Here is a 15697-nt window from a genome sequence, read left to right as displayed (position 1 = left end):
GAAATGACTACATGGATTATAAACTCATCATCATCAGTATTACTAAAAGATTTCTCATAGACTATGAACTCATTACCATCAATGGTAACGAGCACATACATACAAGCCCCTAAAATTGACCCGTCATATTTGAAACACGGCCCATGTTTTGAGGAGTCGTGATCCCCCTTCGATAGGGATCAAGATCCTTTGTAGTCAAGGATTGAGATCCCTTTAAATAAGGAACCAAGATCCCAATAGGTAGGGATTGAGATCCTCTTATGGGAGGAAGCAAGTATCGCTTGGGCTCCGGCTTCGCCGGATCGAGATTCCGAGAGGGGAATGCCACCCTTTGACCAAATCCCCGCAACTATGGTTTGGATTTCAATCCCTATCATTTGGGGATCTAGATCTCTAACAAGTGCACTCGATGGACAACATCTTATCATAGGGATCTTCCAACATTTCTTGATCCCCCGCTTCTGATCCCAACAACTTTCGGGCCAGTTCTCTTTCTCAATCACTTATTTCTGGTTGTGATCTTGACTAGGCTAGCTATGAGGCCAACTCTGGTTAAGCTGGCTAGAACATTTTGGGTGCTCAGACTGTACAAATTAGAAATAGTAGCTCCCTCTAACAATAGGGAGAAAAAGAAACAGAACACTGAATTTAGGGTGAAAGGGAAAATGGTTACAGCCCAAGGGATTGAGAACATACTAGTTTTGTGAAAGACAGGTAATGACTTGGGATGCCGAGGATTTTTCTGAGCGGTTAATTTCTATTATTTCTATTATTTCTATTACTGTAGAAGAGGTATCACAAAATCGGGGGCATAACCTGCGCCCTCTTACAAAAGATGATGCCTCATTGAGTTCGCTATCTATGCGCCCTCTTACAAAAATTGAGGCGTCAATGAGCCTGCTATACAAAAAATGGTGTGACAGCATAATGTACAAAAAACCCCAACAAAACAAGACCATAAAGCTTGGAACCTAGTAAACAAAACTGCTAGGGTGGTTCTGCTGATAGTAGATCTGGGATGTGGAGAGTTAGGGTAAGAAAATAAGGATGGAAATGAGAGCGAGGCAGTTGGAAAGAGATAGGGGTTGGTGAGGATAAATGACAAACGGAACTTTTGAGTGTGAGCAAGAGCGATGCCAAGAAGTGCAAGATTGCGTCTGAGTTAACCCTTGACATGTTGGGGACTTGGTGTGTGCTTCATTTGATTGTCCGCAAAAGTTCAGAAGCGTCCAGGGTAGAGTAAGTAGAATACCAGTATTACAAAAAAAAAAAAAAAAAAAAAGAAGAAATAAAAACTGAAGCTGTCCTTGGTAGAACATGTAGTAGACTTGTAGTAACATGAAGCTTTCATCCCTTGGATGGCCAAAGCTGGGATTCCCATTTCCCCATCACCAACACTCTTGCTCTCCCCAAGCCCACCTCAAATCACCAACCCATTCTTCTGGATACCAAGCTCGCTCTCTAGGGCCCTAAGCCCTTCCAGTTTGGACTTGCCTGTCTCGAAGAGCCCAATATTCTGTCCCTTATCCCATCATGGTGGGAGTCTTTGTCCACACAAGTTCAAGGTAGAGCAGGCTTTCACCTACAACGCAAACTCCAAATGCTTAAAGGCTTGAGGTAGCTCCCTGGCAATTTCAAAGACCAGAAGGAGAACCTTCTTGTGACATCCTAAATTTTTGGAACTGAAAAAAATATGATGATAATAATAATAATAATAACAACAACAACAACAACAACAACAATAATAATAATAATAATAATAAAACAATAATGATAATAAAAATACAAAAATATTTATATAATTTTGGGTGATTCATTATATTATGAATGCACCATGGGACCACCCTAAACTTTCCCTTGTCATGTTTGTTTCAATTAAGTTAAGAATTAAATAAAAAGTGATGTGTCATAAGGTGGCATTATAAGAGGATGATGTGTCATAAAGTATTATTATAAGATAATGATGTGTCATAAGGTGACATTATAAGAGGATGATGTGTCATAAAGTATTATTATAAGATAGTGATGTGTCATATGGTGACATTATAAGATGATAATGTGTCATGAGGTGGCACATATGTAAGTAAGAAAAAAAAGACACATGTTTGACATGTGTCAAATGAAGGTTGATTCCCCTCACTTACAAATAACCCTCATAGCCCATCATTAGCCCATGACAATTAGCCCTTCGCTCTCCTCCCATATGTAAATCTTTATTCGCTCGCTTAACGATTTTTTTCTCTCTCCTCATGCTCTTTCTCTCATAACAAATAGTTTTTCTCTCATAATGTTTTCATAATGATTATTTCATAACAAATGATTTTTCTCTCTCATTCTCATAAAAACAATATTATTCTCATAATGTTCTCATAAAAATAATATTATTCTCATAGTGATTCTCATAAAAAAATAATATTGTTCTCATAATCATGTTCTCATAATGTCCTCTCATAACAAATGGTTCTCTCTCTGATGCTCTTTTCTCTCATATAATATCTTTTCTTTCTTGTAATACATCCATGCTCCCTCTCTCCATGCATAAACTCATTCAGTCTCTCTTCCCATACCTTTAGCTAAACACCATTGGTCCCGATCTTACTCTAGCACCGGTAACAACACATCGATCTCTGAGTAACGTACATGTAAGTGACCGTCTATCATTATGAAGTTCAGACACTGTAAGTTTTGTGTACGTGACCATCTATCATTATGAATTTTAGATACTGTAAGTTTTAAGGGTAAGTGATCTCATTTTCATATAAAATAGTTATTTGAAAACTGGTATTTATGCGTTTAATTGTAATATTACCATCTATCATTATGAATTTTAGATACTGTAAGTTTTATGTGTAAGTGACCTTATTTTTCGTGAAATAGTTATTTGAAAACTCGTATTTTCTCATTTAATTGTAATATTTCCATCTATCAATATGAAGTTTAAATATTGTACGTTTTTGTGTAAGTGACCTTATTTTTCTATAAAATAGTTATTTGAAAATTGGTATTTGTGCATTTAATTGTAATATTTCCATCTATTATTATGAGTTTTAAATACTGTAACTTTTGTGTAAGTGACCTTATTTTCCAGTAAAATAGTTATTTGAAAATTGGTATTTCTGCATTTAATTATAATATTTCTGTCTATCATTATGAATTTTAAATACTGTAAGTTTTATGTGTAAGTGGCCTTATTTTCTTGTAAAATAGTTATTTGAAAAATGGTATTTTTGCATTTAATTGTAATATTTTCGTCTATCATTATGAATTTTAGACGCTGTAAGTTTTATGTGTAAGTGAACTTATTTTCATATAAAATAGTTATTTGAAAACTAATTCATGCTAATGATTTCAAGGATATTTTGAATATACAATTTTGTTGTTTTATGATGTTTAGTGATAAAAAGTTTCAGAGATACCTTGAATATACAAGAGGACCTATTCGGTATGCCGGTACAGATTAAGTGGACTCATCCGGTATGCCAGTGAGGTATAAGTTGACCTATCCGGTACGCCGGTAAGGATTAAGTGGACTCATCTGGTAGCCGGTAAGGTATATGTGGACCTATCCGGTACGTCGGTAGAGATTAAGTGGACTCATCGGGTATGCTGGTGAGGTATGAGTGGACTTACCTGGTACGCCTGTAGGGATTAAGTGGACCCATCCAGGATGCTGGTGGGGTATATAGGTGACTTATTTGGGATGCTAGTAGGGTACTTGTGAAATCTTTTGAATTATGTTAAACTGTGCATTTCTATTAAAGGATTTATATATGTGCTTCCTCATATTGTTTCAATATAATCTTTTTGGATTATGTAAAATTGTGTGTTATGATGGTCACTTACTGAGTAGCCAAACTCATCAAACTGTTGTGAATTCTTTTCAAAGTAATTGTAACCTTATTGTTCGTATGTACAACAATAGTAGCTTCGAAGATGTTTGTAGTCATGGTTAATATTTGCCTTTGTAGCTTTTGTTCTGTCAAAATTGTATACATATAGACCTTCATGTTAATATTGTGAGTAGACTTTATACAAGTTTGAAATTTTTGAATTGAAAATTAGACAATCTTGTGCAATATATAGAATAAATTTCGATTTTGTTGAAGATAGATTGTCACACCTAGGAATGTTGGTATTAATTATAAAGTGATGTGGCATTATAAGAGGATGATGTGTCATGAAGTATTATTTTAAGATAGTGATGTGTCATAAGGTGGCATTATAAGAGGATGATGTGTCATAAAGTATTATTATAAGATAGTGATGTCATAAGGTGGCATTATAAGAGGATGATGTGTCATAAGGTATTATTATAAGATAGTGATGGGTCATAAGGTGGCATTATACGATGATGATGTGTCATGATGTGGCACATATGTAAGTAAGAAAAAAACACATGTTTAACATGTGTCAAATGAAGGTTGATTTCCCTCACTTACAAATAACCCTCATAGCCCATCATTAGCCCATGACAATTAGCCCTTCGCTCTCCTCCCATATGTAAATCTGTATTCGCTCGCTTAACGATTTTTTTTCTCTCTCCTCATGCTCTTTCTCTCATAAATAGTTTTTCTCTCATAATGTTTTCATAATGATTATTTCATAACAAATGATTTTTCTCTCTCATTCTCATAAAAACAATATTATTCATATGTTCTCATAAAAATAATTTTATTCCCATAATGATGTTCTCATAGTGATTCTCTCATAATATTCTCATAAAAAAATAATATTGTTCTCATAATCATGTTTTCATAATGTCCTCTCATAACAAATGGTTTTCTCTCTGATGCTCTTTTCTCTTGTATAATATCTTTTCTTTCTTGTAATACGTCCATGCTCCCTCACCCTATACAAAAACTCATTTAGTCTCTCTTCCCATACCTTTAGCTAGACACCATTAGTCCCGATCTTACTCTGGCAACGGTAACAACATCTCCATCTCAGAGTAACGTATATGTAAGTGACCGTCTATCATTATGAATGTTAGACACTGTAAGTTTTGTGTAAGTGACCGTTTATCATTATGAATTTTAGATACTGTAAGTTTTAACGGTAAGTGACCTCATTTTCATATAAAATAGTTATTTGAAAACTGGTATTTATGCGATTGATTATAATATTACCATCTATCATTATTAATTTTAGACACTGTAAGTTTTATGTGTAAGCGTAAAATAACTATTTGAAAATTGGTATTTCTGCATTTAATTGTAATAGTTTCATCTATCATTATGAATTTTAAATACTGTAAGTTTTATGTGTAAGTGACCTTATTTTCTTGTAAAATAGTTATATGAAAATTGGTATTTTTGCATTTAATTGTAATATTTCTGTCTATCATTATGAATTTTAAATACTGTAAGTTTTATGTGTAAGTGACCTTATTTTCTTATAAAATAGTTATTTGAAAACTGGTATTTCTGCATTTAATTGTAATATTTCTGTCTATCATTATGAATTTTAAATATTGTAAGTTTTATGTGTAAGGTACTTTATTTTCTTGTAAAATAGTTATTTGAAAACTGGTATTTCTGCATTAAATTGTAATATTTTCGTCTATCATTATAAATTTTAGACACTGTAAGTTTGTGTAAGTGAACTTATTTTCATATAAAATAATTATTTGAAAACTAATTAATGGTAATGATTTCAAGGATATTTTGAATATACTATAAAATAGTTATTTGAAAACTAATTCATGGTAATGATTTCAAGGATATTTTGTATATACGATTTTGTTGTTTCCTGAAGTTTAATGATAAAGAGTTTCAAAGATACTTTAAGTATGCAAGTGGACCTATTCGGTAGGTCGGTAAGGATTAAGTGGACTCATCCAGTATGTCGGTGAGGTTTAAATGGACCTATCCGGTACACCGGTAAGGATTAAGTGGACTTACCGGTACGTCGGTGAGGTATATGTGGACCTATCTGGTACGCCGGTAGGGATTAAGTGGACTCATCCGGTACGTCGGTGAGGTATGAGTAGACCTACTTGGTACGCCAGTAGGGATTAAGTGGACCCATCCAAGACGTTGATGGGGTATATAGGTGACTTACTTGGGACGCCAGTAGGGTATTTGTGAAATATTTTGAATTATGTTAAACTGTGCATTTTTGTTAAATGATTTATATAGGCACTTCCTCATTGTTTCAATATGATCTTTTTGGATTATGTAAAATTGTATATTTCTATTTTGACAGTTCTCTTCCTCATATTGTTTCAATATACACTCTTTTATAAAATAACTACATTTTCCAACCATGAGTTTTAAGAATTATGATGGTCACTTACTGAGTAGCCAAACTCATCAAACTATTTTGAATTCTTTTCAGAGTAATTGTGACCTTATTGTTCGTCTGTACAGCAGGAGTAGCTGGAGGAAGTTTGTAGTCATGATTAAAATTCGTCTTTGTAACTTTTGTTCTACCAAAATTGTATACATATAGACCTTCATGTTAATATAAGTTATGAGTAGACTTTGTACAAGTTTGAAAATTTCTTAATGGAAAATCAGACAGTCTTGTGCAATATATAGAAGAAATTTTTTCAAAATTTCTTAATGGAAAATCAGACAGTCTTGTGCAATATATAGAAGAAATTTCAATTTTGTTAAGGATAGACTGTCACACCTTAGGAATGTTAATATTACCGAACCTAAACACTACCTTCTTCCAAAAAATCGTTGTCTTTGGAGGGATAACACTAACTCCACTTCAAAGTGGGCGAACTAGATCTGGATCAGACCCCTCCAGTGGAGTGAGCCATTATTGACTTCTTTGAAAATCTGTTTACTCAAAACCCTCCGGTCCTCGACCTACAATGGCAAATCTCTACTTTCGCTCTATTCCCCATGAACAAGCTAATTGGCTTGAACGATCCTTCTTCACGGATAAAATCCTCAAAGCCATCAAGGATCACAACCAAGAATGTGCCCCTGGGCCGGATGGCTACTTCGTGGCCCTGTTTAGAATTTTTTGGGACACTCTCAAAGGGGATGTCTTATCCTTTTTTGAAGAATTCCGTGTTAGAGGGGTTATGCACAAGGCCATGAACGCCATGTTCATCGCCTTGATCTCCAAAGTCGAAGGAGCATCGGAGCTCAATGATTTTTAATTATTAGTTTTGTTAGCTCCTACAAGTTGCTCTCCAAAGTCTTGGCCTCTAAACCATAGTTGCCGGAATCTCCCCACCTACCTCGCGTTTTCGGTTTCGAAACCCGATTTCGCATTTTCGTTTGGGAATCTCCGCGAAAACCATTTTTCGGAACTAAGGAAACTCGATTCCTTAATTTCATAATTCTGATTCGACACATCTTGAGAAACCTTATTTTCGGAACCAAGGAAACTCGATTCTTTAATTTCGGAATCTCGATTCAGCACATCTTTAGAAACTATTTATCGAAACCAAGAAAACTGGATTCCTTAATTTTGGAATCTCAATCCAACACGTCTTTGAAAACTTGAACCCATTAATTGTAGGTGGATGTTCCCAAATATATAGAATCTGGATTCTAGCTAGGATTAAATCTTGATTCCATGTCAATTGGAGTAGAAATCTTCCTTCAAATGCTTCTTGTGGCTGCAGGGTTTCATTATTTTATTTGTGCATCTTGGATGGCCTTTACTTTAAATTTAAAATATAATTGGTAACTTCAACACATACAATTAGAAGTAAGACCATGGCGTAAACATAAGCCTATTTTGTTTTTATAATAATGAAGTCAAATCACAATTGAGGAATACTTGTCTTTTGTATATAATGACCATAAGTTCAACAGTCAACACAATCACTTTAAAATTCGAGAAACCTTCTGATAAGAGACATACAATATGGGTTCTAAAGTTTATGAGGCTCAAGATGTTCTTGTGGCTTTCTTCTCTGTAAAAATGAAATCTTGATTCAAGGTAGGGTCGTCAAACGCATTCCATAATCCATATAACTCTCGATCGAATCTTGACTAGATCAAGCTGAATTTTGAGGGGTGTTCCTTGGGCAATCCGGGACCCACAGACATCAAAGGACCCCAGAGATATCTACTCTCGACCTATTGGCTTCATTGATTCAAACACTGCTGAGGCCACATCCCTTCTCGAAGGCCTTAAAGCCTTCAACCCTCTTGGAGCCCAAACCTGGTTATTGAGGGGGCTCCAAAAATGTGATAGCTTGGGGATCCGGTTCTTTCCCCTGCCCATGGAGGTTTGAACATATGTTTGACAAGATTTTCCAACTTTGTAGGGCTACTCACGTCTCATGGATGTATATCTAGTGGGAAACCAACATCGTTGCTGAGTCCCTTGTGAGTGATGGAGCCACATAGTCGACAAGCACTCTACACGACCTTCTGGGGACTCGCTAGCACCTTTTCGTTTTTGAAAGAGTTCACTGATTCGCTATCACTTTTCTGAGCATGGAGGACCCAATTTTGTATATCTCAGTTATTGTATATCATTTTTCGGTTGCCTCATAAGGGCCCACATTATTTGCACCTTTGTAGTTTTTGTGCAGGGCCCCTGTTCTGTAAGGTGCCCATACTCTCCATATTCATGTACTTACTTTCCTTCACTTACTACAACAGCTAACATATTTATATATATAAAAAAAAAAGTTGAGCCCCTTTTTTTTATTTTATTTTCTTTTTCACTTTATTTTATATTTTCCCTTTTTTCCTTTTTTAAAGATATTTTCCTCCTTTTTTCTTTTTTTTTTCCTTTTTTATTTTCTTGTATTTTCAGTCTACTTTATCCCGTATTTTCTGGGCCCGTCACTTGCTGTGACGGTAAAAGGCTCGGGTAGCCAGTGCAAGAGCGCGGGTTCGAGTCCTGAGAGCGGTGACTTTGTGCATAAAAAAGCCAAAGAATAGGACCGTTTTCAGCTCACCCCTCCCAGGACCGTGCGTTGGCGGGACCAGCACTGGGTTACGGCCCTTTTTATCCTGTATTTTTCTCCTTTTTTTTTTAAAGGAATAGAACGGGATAAAGAGGGTCAGGCCCCCCCTATGGCATGCTAGGATAGAGAAATCTCAAGAGTAGAGGGGCGAGAATAGCCGACTGAGAAGGCAAAAGGGTGCAAGAGATTAAAGGACCGGGAAGAATAGTGGGTAGCGAAGAAGCGAGAGAGAGGACAGAGAAGAAAGAGAAAGGGAAGTGAGGAAGAAGGGTAAAAGAACATGTATAAATTATTCCTTTTTCTGTTTTTCTCCTCCCCCCCCCCCTTTCTTCCTTTTTTTTTCTTTCTTTGCTTTGAAATAACTCTTAAATACTCCCCAATTTTCTCTTTCTATATTAGCAGTGACTGGTTTAAAACATTTTGTACTATTGAATTGCACAGAGGTTAGCCATACTGCAGAATTATGACTGAACTTTGGTTTAAATTGACTTGTTATGGGGCTTAAAGCAATACTTCTAAGCACACTAGCTTCATTTGAGGTCTGTTCCTTTATATGTACACCATCTATCATACTGAGAAAGAGAAGTTGCACTTGCATATTTTTCCAGTTATGCTCTCTATAGTTTGGTGGGACATATGTTCACTGCCCATGCCTGACGTTTACGTGTGTTTCAAGTAAATTTTGACTCCTGTGATGTATAAATGTTTCGTGGTTAATGTTCACTTGATGCAAGAACAATAATATTATTATAGTTTCGTATGATTAAAAATTTCCTGTCCTTGATTATGTCAGATAGAACCATCTTGTGAAGGAGAACTGAAACTAGATAAACCACATGTAGCAGCACTTTTTGTTTTGATTGTCACAGTTCCTCTCTCAAATGAAAGGATTCTAGAATTTCCAACCAAGATTTTCTCCTATGGGCTTAGTCTCCTTGGTAAAATCTCTTCCTTAGAAGATGGTATATACCAAGAAGTACTTTCTGGGTGTTTGAAGTGTATGGAACACATTGTGATGTGCTCTGTAGCGTTGGACACGGTGCACGCAGAGGATGCTGGCATACTGCATGATATATCTATGGATGACAAGAGAGAGAATTTGCTGGCAGAAACCAAGGTTGTAAAATCTGAAGTTCAATTTCAAAAGACAGTATTGGATCTTCAGCATATGGTATCTATTGCAAAGGGAATCCGAGATACAAGGGCTTTTGAGCCTGAAGAAGCAACTAGGGTGGTAAAACATGTGCTGGATACAGTGGTTGGAACGTGGCCTTTGATCCAAGCAAGGTCTCTCAATAAAGCATTGAAGATACTGAGGTATGTGTCTTGGTTCTTGTCTTTCCATCTCAGTGATATGGATTAATTCAATCGTTGTTTCATGTCTCATGTTCATTTTGAAGTTACTATTTGTATTAATGTGTTTCACATAAAACCTTTTCTTTGATGTGCTTGATTTGATTTATGGCAGAACCTGCCAGGAAGAGCTGCAGATGACGAGCTGTGGCTCCTCTGAATCTATCATTGATGTGTTGGTCTTTGCTTCTCAATACGTGGAGGCTGTAATGCTGCTAGCTCAAATATGGACATGTTTGTCAGCGAGCAAGCTTCATGCCGAAGGAAAACATACGGTCGATATTTCATTAGGGGAGTTGGACTCAATTTTAAAAAGAATGAGATACTGCTTTCTGGGTTTAACTAGAGAAGAAGAACTCCATCTTTTAGAGCTTATACTGCTGAGTTATGTTTTAAGGCTGTCAAGTGGTGGATCTTTTACCCATCTTACCTTGAGCAGATTGCAGGAAACAGTATCTTATGTTGCACAGCTTCATGATGGGCCCTCAGAAGTATCTCATTTCATGCGAGAACTCAAACTGGCATTTTGTCAAGGAAGTGAGAAAGAGCAAGCTGTAGTTTCTTCTTGCCCCTTCCCTGTAAATAAGCTGCTTGAATTATTCTCTCTCAGACCTATTCCCTTCAGTGGAATCATGAAACACATCAGAGCCGATATGCACATACTGGACAACGATTCTGAAAATCCAATCCCCTTCATTCCTGGACTGCCTGTGGCTATCACCTACCAAATCAGTCTATTCAACGTTTCACCGAATGAAGGCAAAGGAGTCTGGCTCCAAATGGTTTTGGGAGAATCAGTCCAACACAACTTTTTGGATTTATGTCAGTTTGGGGGTTCTGATCAGTTGCGATACATCGCTGCAAATATACCATTTTATCAACCCCCAAAAGCAGCATCCTTCTCAATGAGAGCTTCTGTTATGATGGAATCCTCATCTGAGTGTCTTGTCAATGTCACCAAGGATTGGGCTGCTACTGGTCCAAAGCATGAGCTGATATGTCTGTGTGCTGAGGTGAAGGTTTATCTTGCTATGAAGACGGGATGCAACAGGTGATTTCTTTGGAATTCCTCTACCAGTTCCCTGGCCTTTCTTATAGATATTAACTACTGCCTGGTGCTATAGTTGATTTATTCAGTTGTTGTGGGGGCACTCAACTGTCCATGGAAGTGCCAGTTTCGGATGCAGCTGCCAAAGCTCGTGACTCCCATTTGCTTCGTGAAAAAGGTCTTTGCCCATCATCGTTTTTTTGGCATGGAGAGAAGGGGTGATAAGAGTGGTGAGGTCGAGAGGGGTATAGGTCTGAATTGATCTGAAGGAGTTTTTGGCAAAGAAAAGATAGTTCGATTTGAATTTGAAGTTTATGAGAGAGCAAAGGAGACGGATTAGGCAGAGAGATAATAGAGAACAGAAATTTTCTGTTTTCAAGCGGCCTATGGCTGAGTCATCTTAAACAACCTGGAAAGGCATAGTTCATAGTAATTTTTTTTGAATATGTTGACTGTATTGAACAGAAAGTGAGAGGAGAGGGGGCAGGATACCCACAGACAGGTTCCGCCCAAAAAATAAGCTGCCCACAAACGGGTGCCACCAGGGTGTATCAAAAAAGCTTTACATGAATTGAGCTATTTATTTAAGGAAAGTATACAATGAGATCATTATCTTTGGTACAAGATGGTCACAATTAATCTTGACCATCGATGTGAAATTAGATGGTTTCATTTATTCCATTGATCAAGATCAAGCTTCAAAATAAATTTTATTGAACTATGTGACACCCAAGCTATTAGATTTCACATCGGATGGTTGTGAATAATTGTGACAGCCTTGTATCAAAGGTAGCCTTGTATCAAAGGTAAATGGTCTCATTGTATACAATCTTTTTATTTAAACATGTAAAATAGACGAATTATAAATCATATGAATATTCATAAAGGATGCGTGTGGGTGGTTGGCCCGCCCACCTGCAGCGCATGGTCGAACCCTAAAAATACAGGCGGATAATTTTATCTGAAAATTTTCAGATCATCTGTGCTCCCAAAATTTATGGGGCAGCACTCCCTCATTTGCATACAGATTCCCTGTTGATCTCTTATGTGTGGATACTACTCTCTCTTGATCTCCTATACATGGATGCTCGCTTCGCAAACAATTACACTCTTTCTATATATGCATGTTGTTTTGGATCTCAGGACAAAACTCTGCACCTGTAAGGGCATATTTATGCATTCTAGCATGTCATATTAATATGCAAAGACATTTTGCCATTCGTTTTCTGAAGAGAATAAAATGTTACCTCTTCATAATGTGTATAGCCCAAAGAATGAGGCATATTTCCCCTTTTATGTGTACACAAACTGTATGCCGACCATTGAATTTCTCAAACATCAACAAAACTGAAACCTGGCTTCTTCTGCAATCCTGTGTCTCTCATCAACTCCCTCACCTTCACCACATCCTCCCATCTCCCTCTCTCCGCCAGCATGTTGGACAGCAGCACATAGTTCCCAGGATTATCTGGTTCCACATTGGAAAGTACTTGGGCTACCCTTTCTCCCAACTCCACATCATGATGCAGTCTGCAAGATCCCAACAGAGCTCCCCACACTGCCGGCCCAGGTTCGATGGGCATCTCCCTAATAAATGCCATGGCCTCTTCCAGTTGTCCTGCTCTCCCCAGCAGGTGCACCATAGCTGCATAATGATACATGTCTGGGCTCACTTGGTATTTGTCCCTCATGCATTGGAACCACTTCTTGGCTTCGTCCACCAGGTCACTGCCCCCACCCCCATGACTGCAGGCAGTGAGAATGGCCATCAAGGTTTTGTGGTTGGGCTTTATTCGTGTCTCCTCAACCATCCTATGGAAGAGATTTAGGGCATCATCTGTGTAACCGTGCTTGGCATAGGCCATGATCATCGCACTCCATGACACCACACTGCTGCTCTTGTTCTTGTTCCTTTCGTGGAACAAAAGCTCATGAAACAAAATCTCCGAGAGGGTAATGCAGCCAAACTTGGAGTACATGTCGAGCAATGCAGTTGCTACAAATGGGTTCTTCAACCCATTTCTGATGGTATACCCGTGGATTTCCCTCCCCTGCTGCAGAGTACCTGCACCTGTTATGGCTGGGAGAACAGAGGCAATGGAGACGGAATCATCGGGTGTAATGCCTTCCTTCAACATGGAGTGGAAGATCCTCAAGGCAAGGGCTGGGAGCCCATTTTGCATGAGCCCTGATATCATAGCCGTCCATGAGGCCAGGTCTCTTGCAGCCATGCACTCAAAAACTCTCTTGGCAGACTCTACATCTGATGATTTTGCATACATATCAATCAATGCATTCTCGATGAGCTGATTTGTCAGGCCATTCTGATTTTGATTTTGATGGATTAATCCTTGTCTGAGGATGTAAGCATGAACCTCCCTGCCCCTAGCGACCATTTGGAGGCAGCCTTGAGCGCTAAGAATAGTTGTTACAGTCATTCGGTCAGGCTTTGACAGGGACGACATTGTCATATGAGAGAAGTACCACATGGCCCTGTGAGGATGGCTGTTGTGTAGGCATGCCGTGATGGCTGAGTTCCAGGTGACGGTGTTCCTATGGGGCATTTCTTCAAACAACCTGAGGGAGGATTGGAGACATCCGTACTTGGCGTAGGCGGAGACAAGGGCATTGGCAGTGTGGAGATTGTGGAGGAGGCCGAGGGTGAGGATGGAGGCATGGAGCTGGGGGGTGAGTGAGAAGGAGGCCACAGCATGTTTGAGGAGTGGGGGGTATGTGAAGTGATCGGGGGGAGTCCCTGTGCGACGCATGCAGGACAGGAGGTGGAAGGCGTTGTCATAGAGGCCACGGAGTAGACTGTACCTCATAGCGAGGTTCCACCCATGGGTGCTACCACAACACATGGAAGTGTATATTGGCAATGGCAAACAAGATCTACACTTGTTACGAGGGGAACATATTCACTACTAATGTTTCTCCCTCTCAAGAAGTGGTTTGGTTATTGTTCAGCCTGCCCATCTCCCTCCCTCCCAATTTCTTTGGAGGAAGAAGGGTGAAGTAATGAGGTCATGCGTAGTTCGTTGGTGAAAAAGAGTGCCATAATTTCAAGGGGAGTGAGACATACCAGGTTCCATTTGGAGGAATAAGATTGGAGTGCACCTTGCAGAGAGAGAGAGAGAGAGTGCAATTTTTATTCTCAAAGAGAGTGTGTGTGATGTGAAAGAAACCCACCGTGCTGGCAAGCTTGAAAATTGGCACTATCATGAGTTAATATTCCATTAGTACATTCCAAAAACATCTTTTTCCATTTGCTGCTCTCATTGATGCGCAACACCAAACTAGCCATGTAGCTCATTAGGATATCATCGGTGTCGAGTTCCCTACTATATCGCGAGACATCTTCATTATTATGAAAATTTTATGTATAGATCGGACACGGTGTTTATCATTTTCTCCAATTCTTTGTTTTCGTTTTACTTTATTCCAGTTTTGCCAGGTGTTCATATTAGTAATAAGATGTACTTTCTATAAAGCCTAGGTTTTATGAAAACAAAGTAAAAGCCTTAAGTTGAATTCGCTGCTAGCAAGTATGCGGGCATCAAAAATCTTCATGATGGCACTAAAATTAATTTTTAATGGTGTGGATACTGTGGATCCATGAATGGTTTTTTTTAGGGCCAATATAGATAGTGTAGACATATGTGTTACATATGTGTTACAATATATACTTCTTTTGAGAATAGAAATCCTAGTTTTCTTTTTACTACTAGAATGATCGATTTGAAGGTTTATTTTTTATGCTTGAACTGTAATTTTCAACGAATTTTAAGGTGGGCTTTACTTATTTTAATAGGGTACCCCTATCAAAATATTTACTTTAGTTAGTATCAACATTTTTTTTTAAAAAAAAAAAAAATTTGGAGATATCAAACCTGCTTTATACTTAAATAATTGTTTTTAAGTATAGAGCGGTTCGACCTTAGTAGCCTCAAAACTGCTCTGTACTAGGGAGCAGCTTTGAACCATTCCTAAAAATATTTGAGTGGTGCGATGTTATTTATATTCAATTGCTTCATACTAAAAAAAAACATGGAGCAACACGATGTTAGCAACACTGCCCTGCTGATTGCTTGCTTTTTTCTTTCTTGTTTTTTTGGTAGTGCGGTTCCATATTTGCTAATAAGCGGTCTGTTCTAATATTGAACTACTCCATATTTTGAAATTTTTTTGAAGTGTGGAGCGGTTCATATTAATAAGCATTAAACTGCTCCATACAAAAGTATAGAGCATTTCCAAGTTGCGAATTTCGAACCACTCCATACTTCAAATAATTTCCAAGAATGGAGGGGCTTGTATTGCTAATATGAAACCACCCTAGGGATAACCGAAATTAAGAAAGTGAAAAAAAAAAAAAAGCTCTTACAATGTCACTATCATAGAACAAGAGG

General features: G+C 37.9%; 2 protein-coding genes across 15 annotated transcripts in view; one reads left to right on the top strand and one right to left on the bottom strand.

Annotated features, from left to right (window-relative positions):
* The window catches only part of SIEL (ARM repeat superfamily protein), a 41873-nt gene extending 29730 nt beyond the window's left edge, over positions 1-12143 (top strand). For 9 of the 14 annotated variants that reach the window (XR_016052626.1, XM_088862635.1, XM_088862633.1 and 6 more), the window contains 2 exons: positions 9684-10207; positions 10359-12143. Coding sequence is in view for 11 of the 14 variants with exons in the window: in XM_088862635.1 (XP_088718761.1) it covers positions 9684-10207; positions 10359-11298 (1464 nt within the window). In the remaining 3 variants the exon portion in view is untranslated. Of the gene's footprint in view, positions 1-8239; positions 8609-9683; positions 10208-10358 lie in introns of those variants that run through there. The other 5 variants (XR_016052628.1, XR_016052627.1, XM_088862641.1 and 2 more) reach the window with 3 other exon arrangements.
* A 479-nt stretch (positions 12144-12622) lies between these two features.
* Positions 12623-13756, bottom strand: LOC18439603 (pentatricopeptide repeat-containing protein At1g50270). The gene has a single exon (XM_006849765.3). It carries the CDS (start codon positions 13754-13756, stop codon positions 12623-12625), a length of 1134 nt encoding a protein of 377 aa, XP_006849828.3.
* Between the last annotated feature and the right edge of the window lie 1941 nt (positions 13757-15697).

This window comes from Amborella trichopoda, chromosome 3 (genome assembly GCF_054954075.1).
Source record: "Amborella trichopoda isolate Santa Cruz 75 chromosome 3, AtrichopodaSantaCruz75HAP2 v2.0, whole genome shotgun sequence".
In the NCBI taxonomy this organism is placed as follows: domain Eukaryota; kingdom Viridiplantae; phylum Streptophyta; class Magnoliopsida; order Amborellales; family Amborellaceae; genus Amborella; species Amborella trichopoda.
Note: the sequence above shows the minus strand (reverse complement) of the source record. Positions and strands in the feature narration are given on the sequence as shown.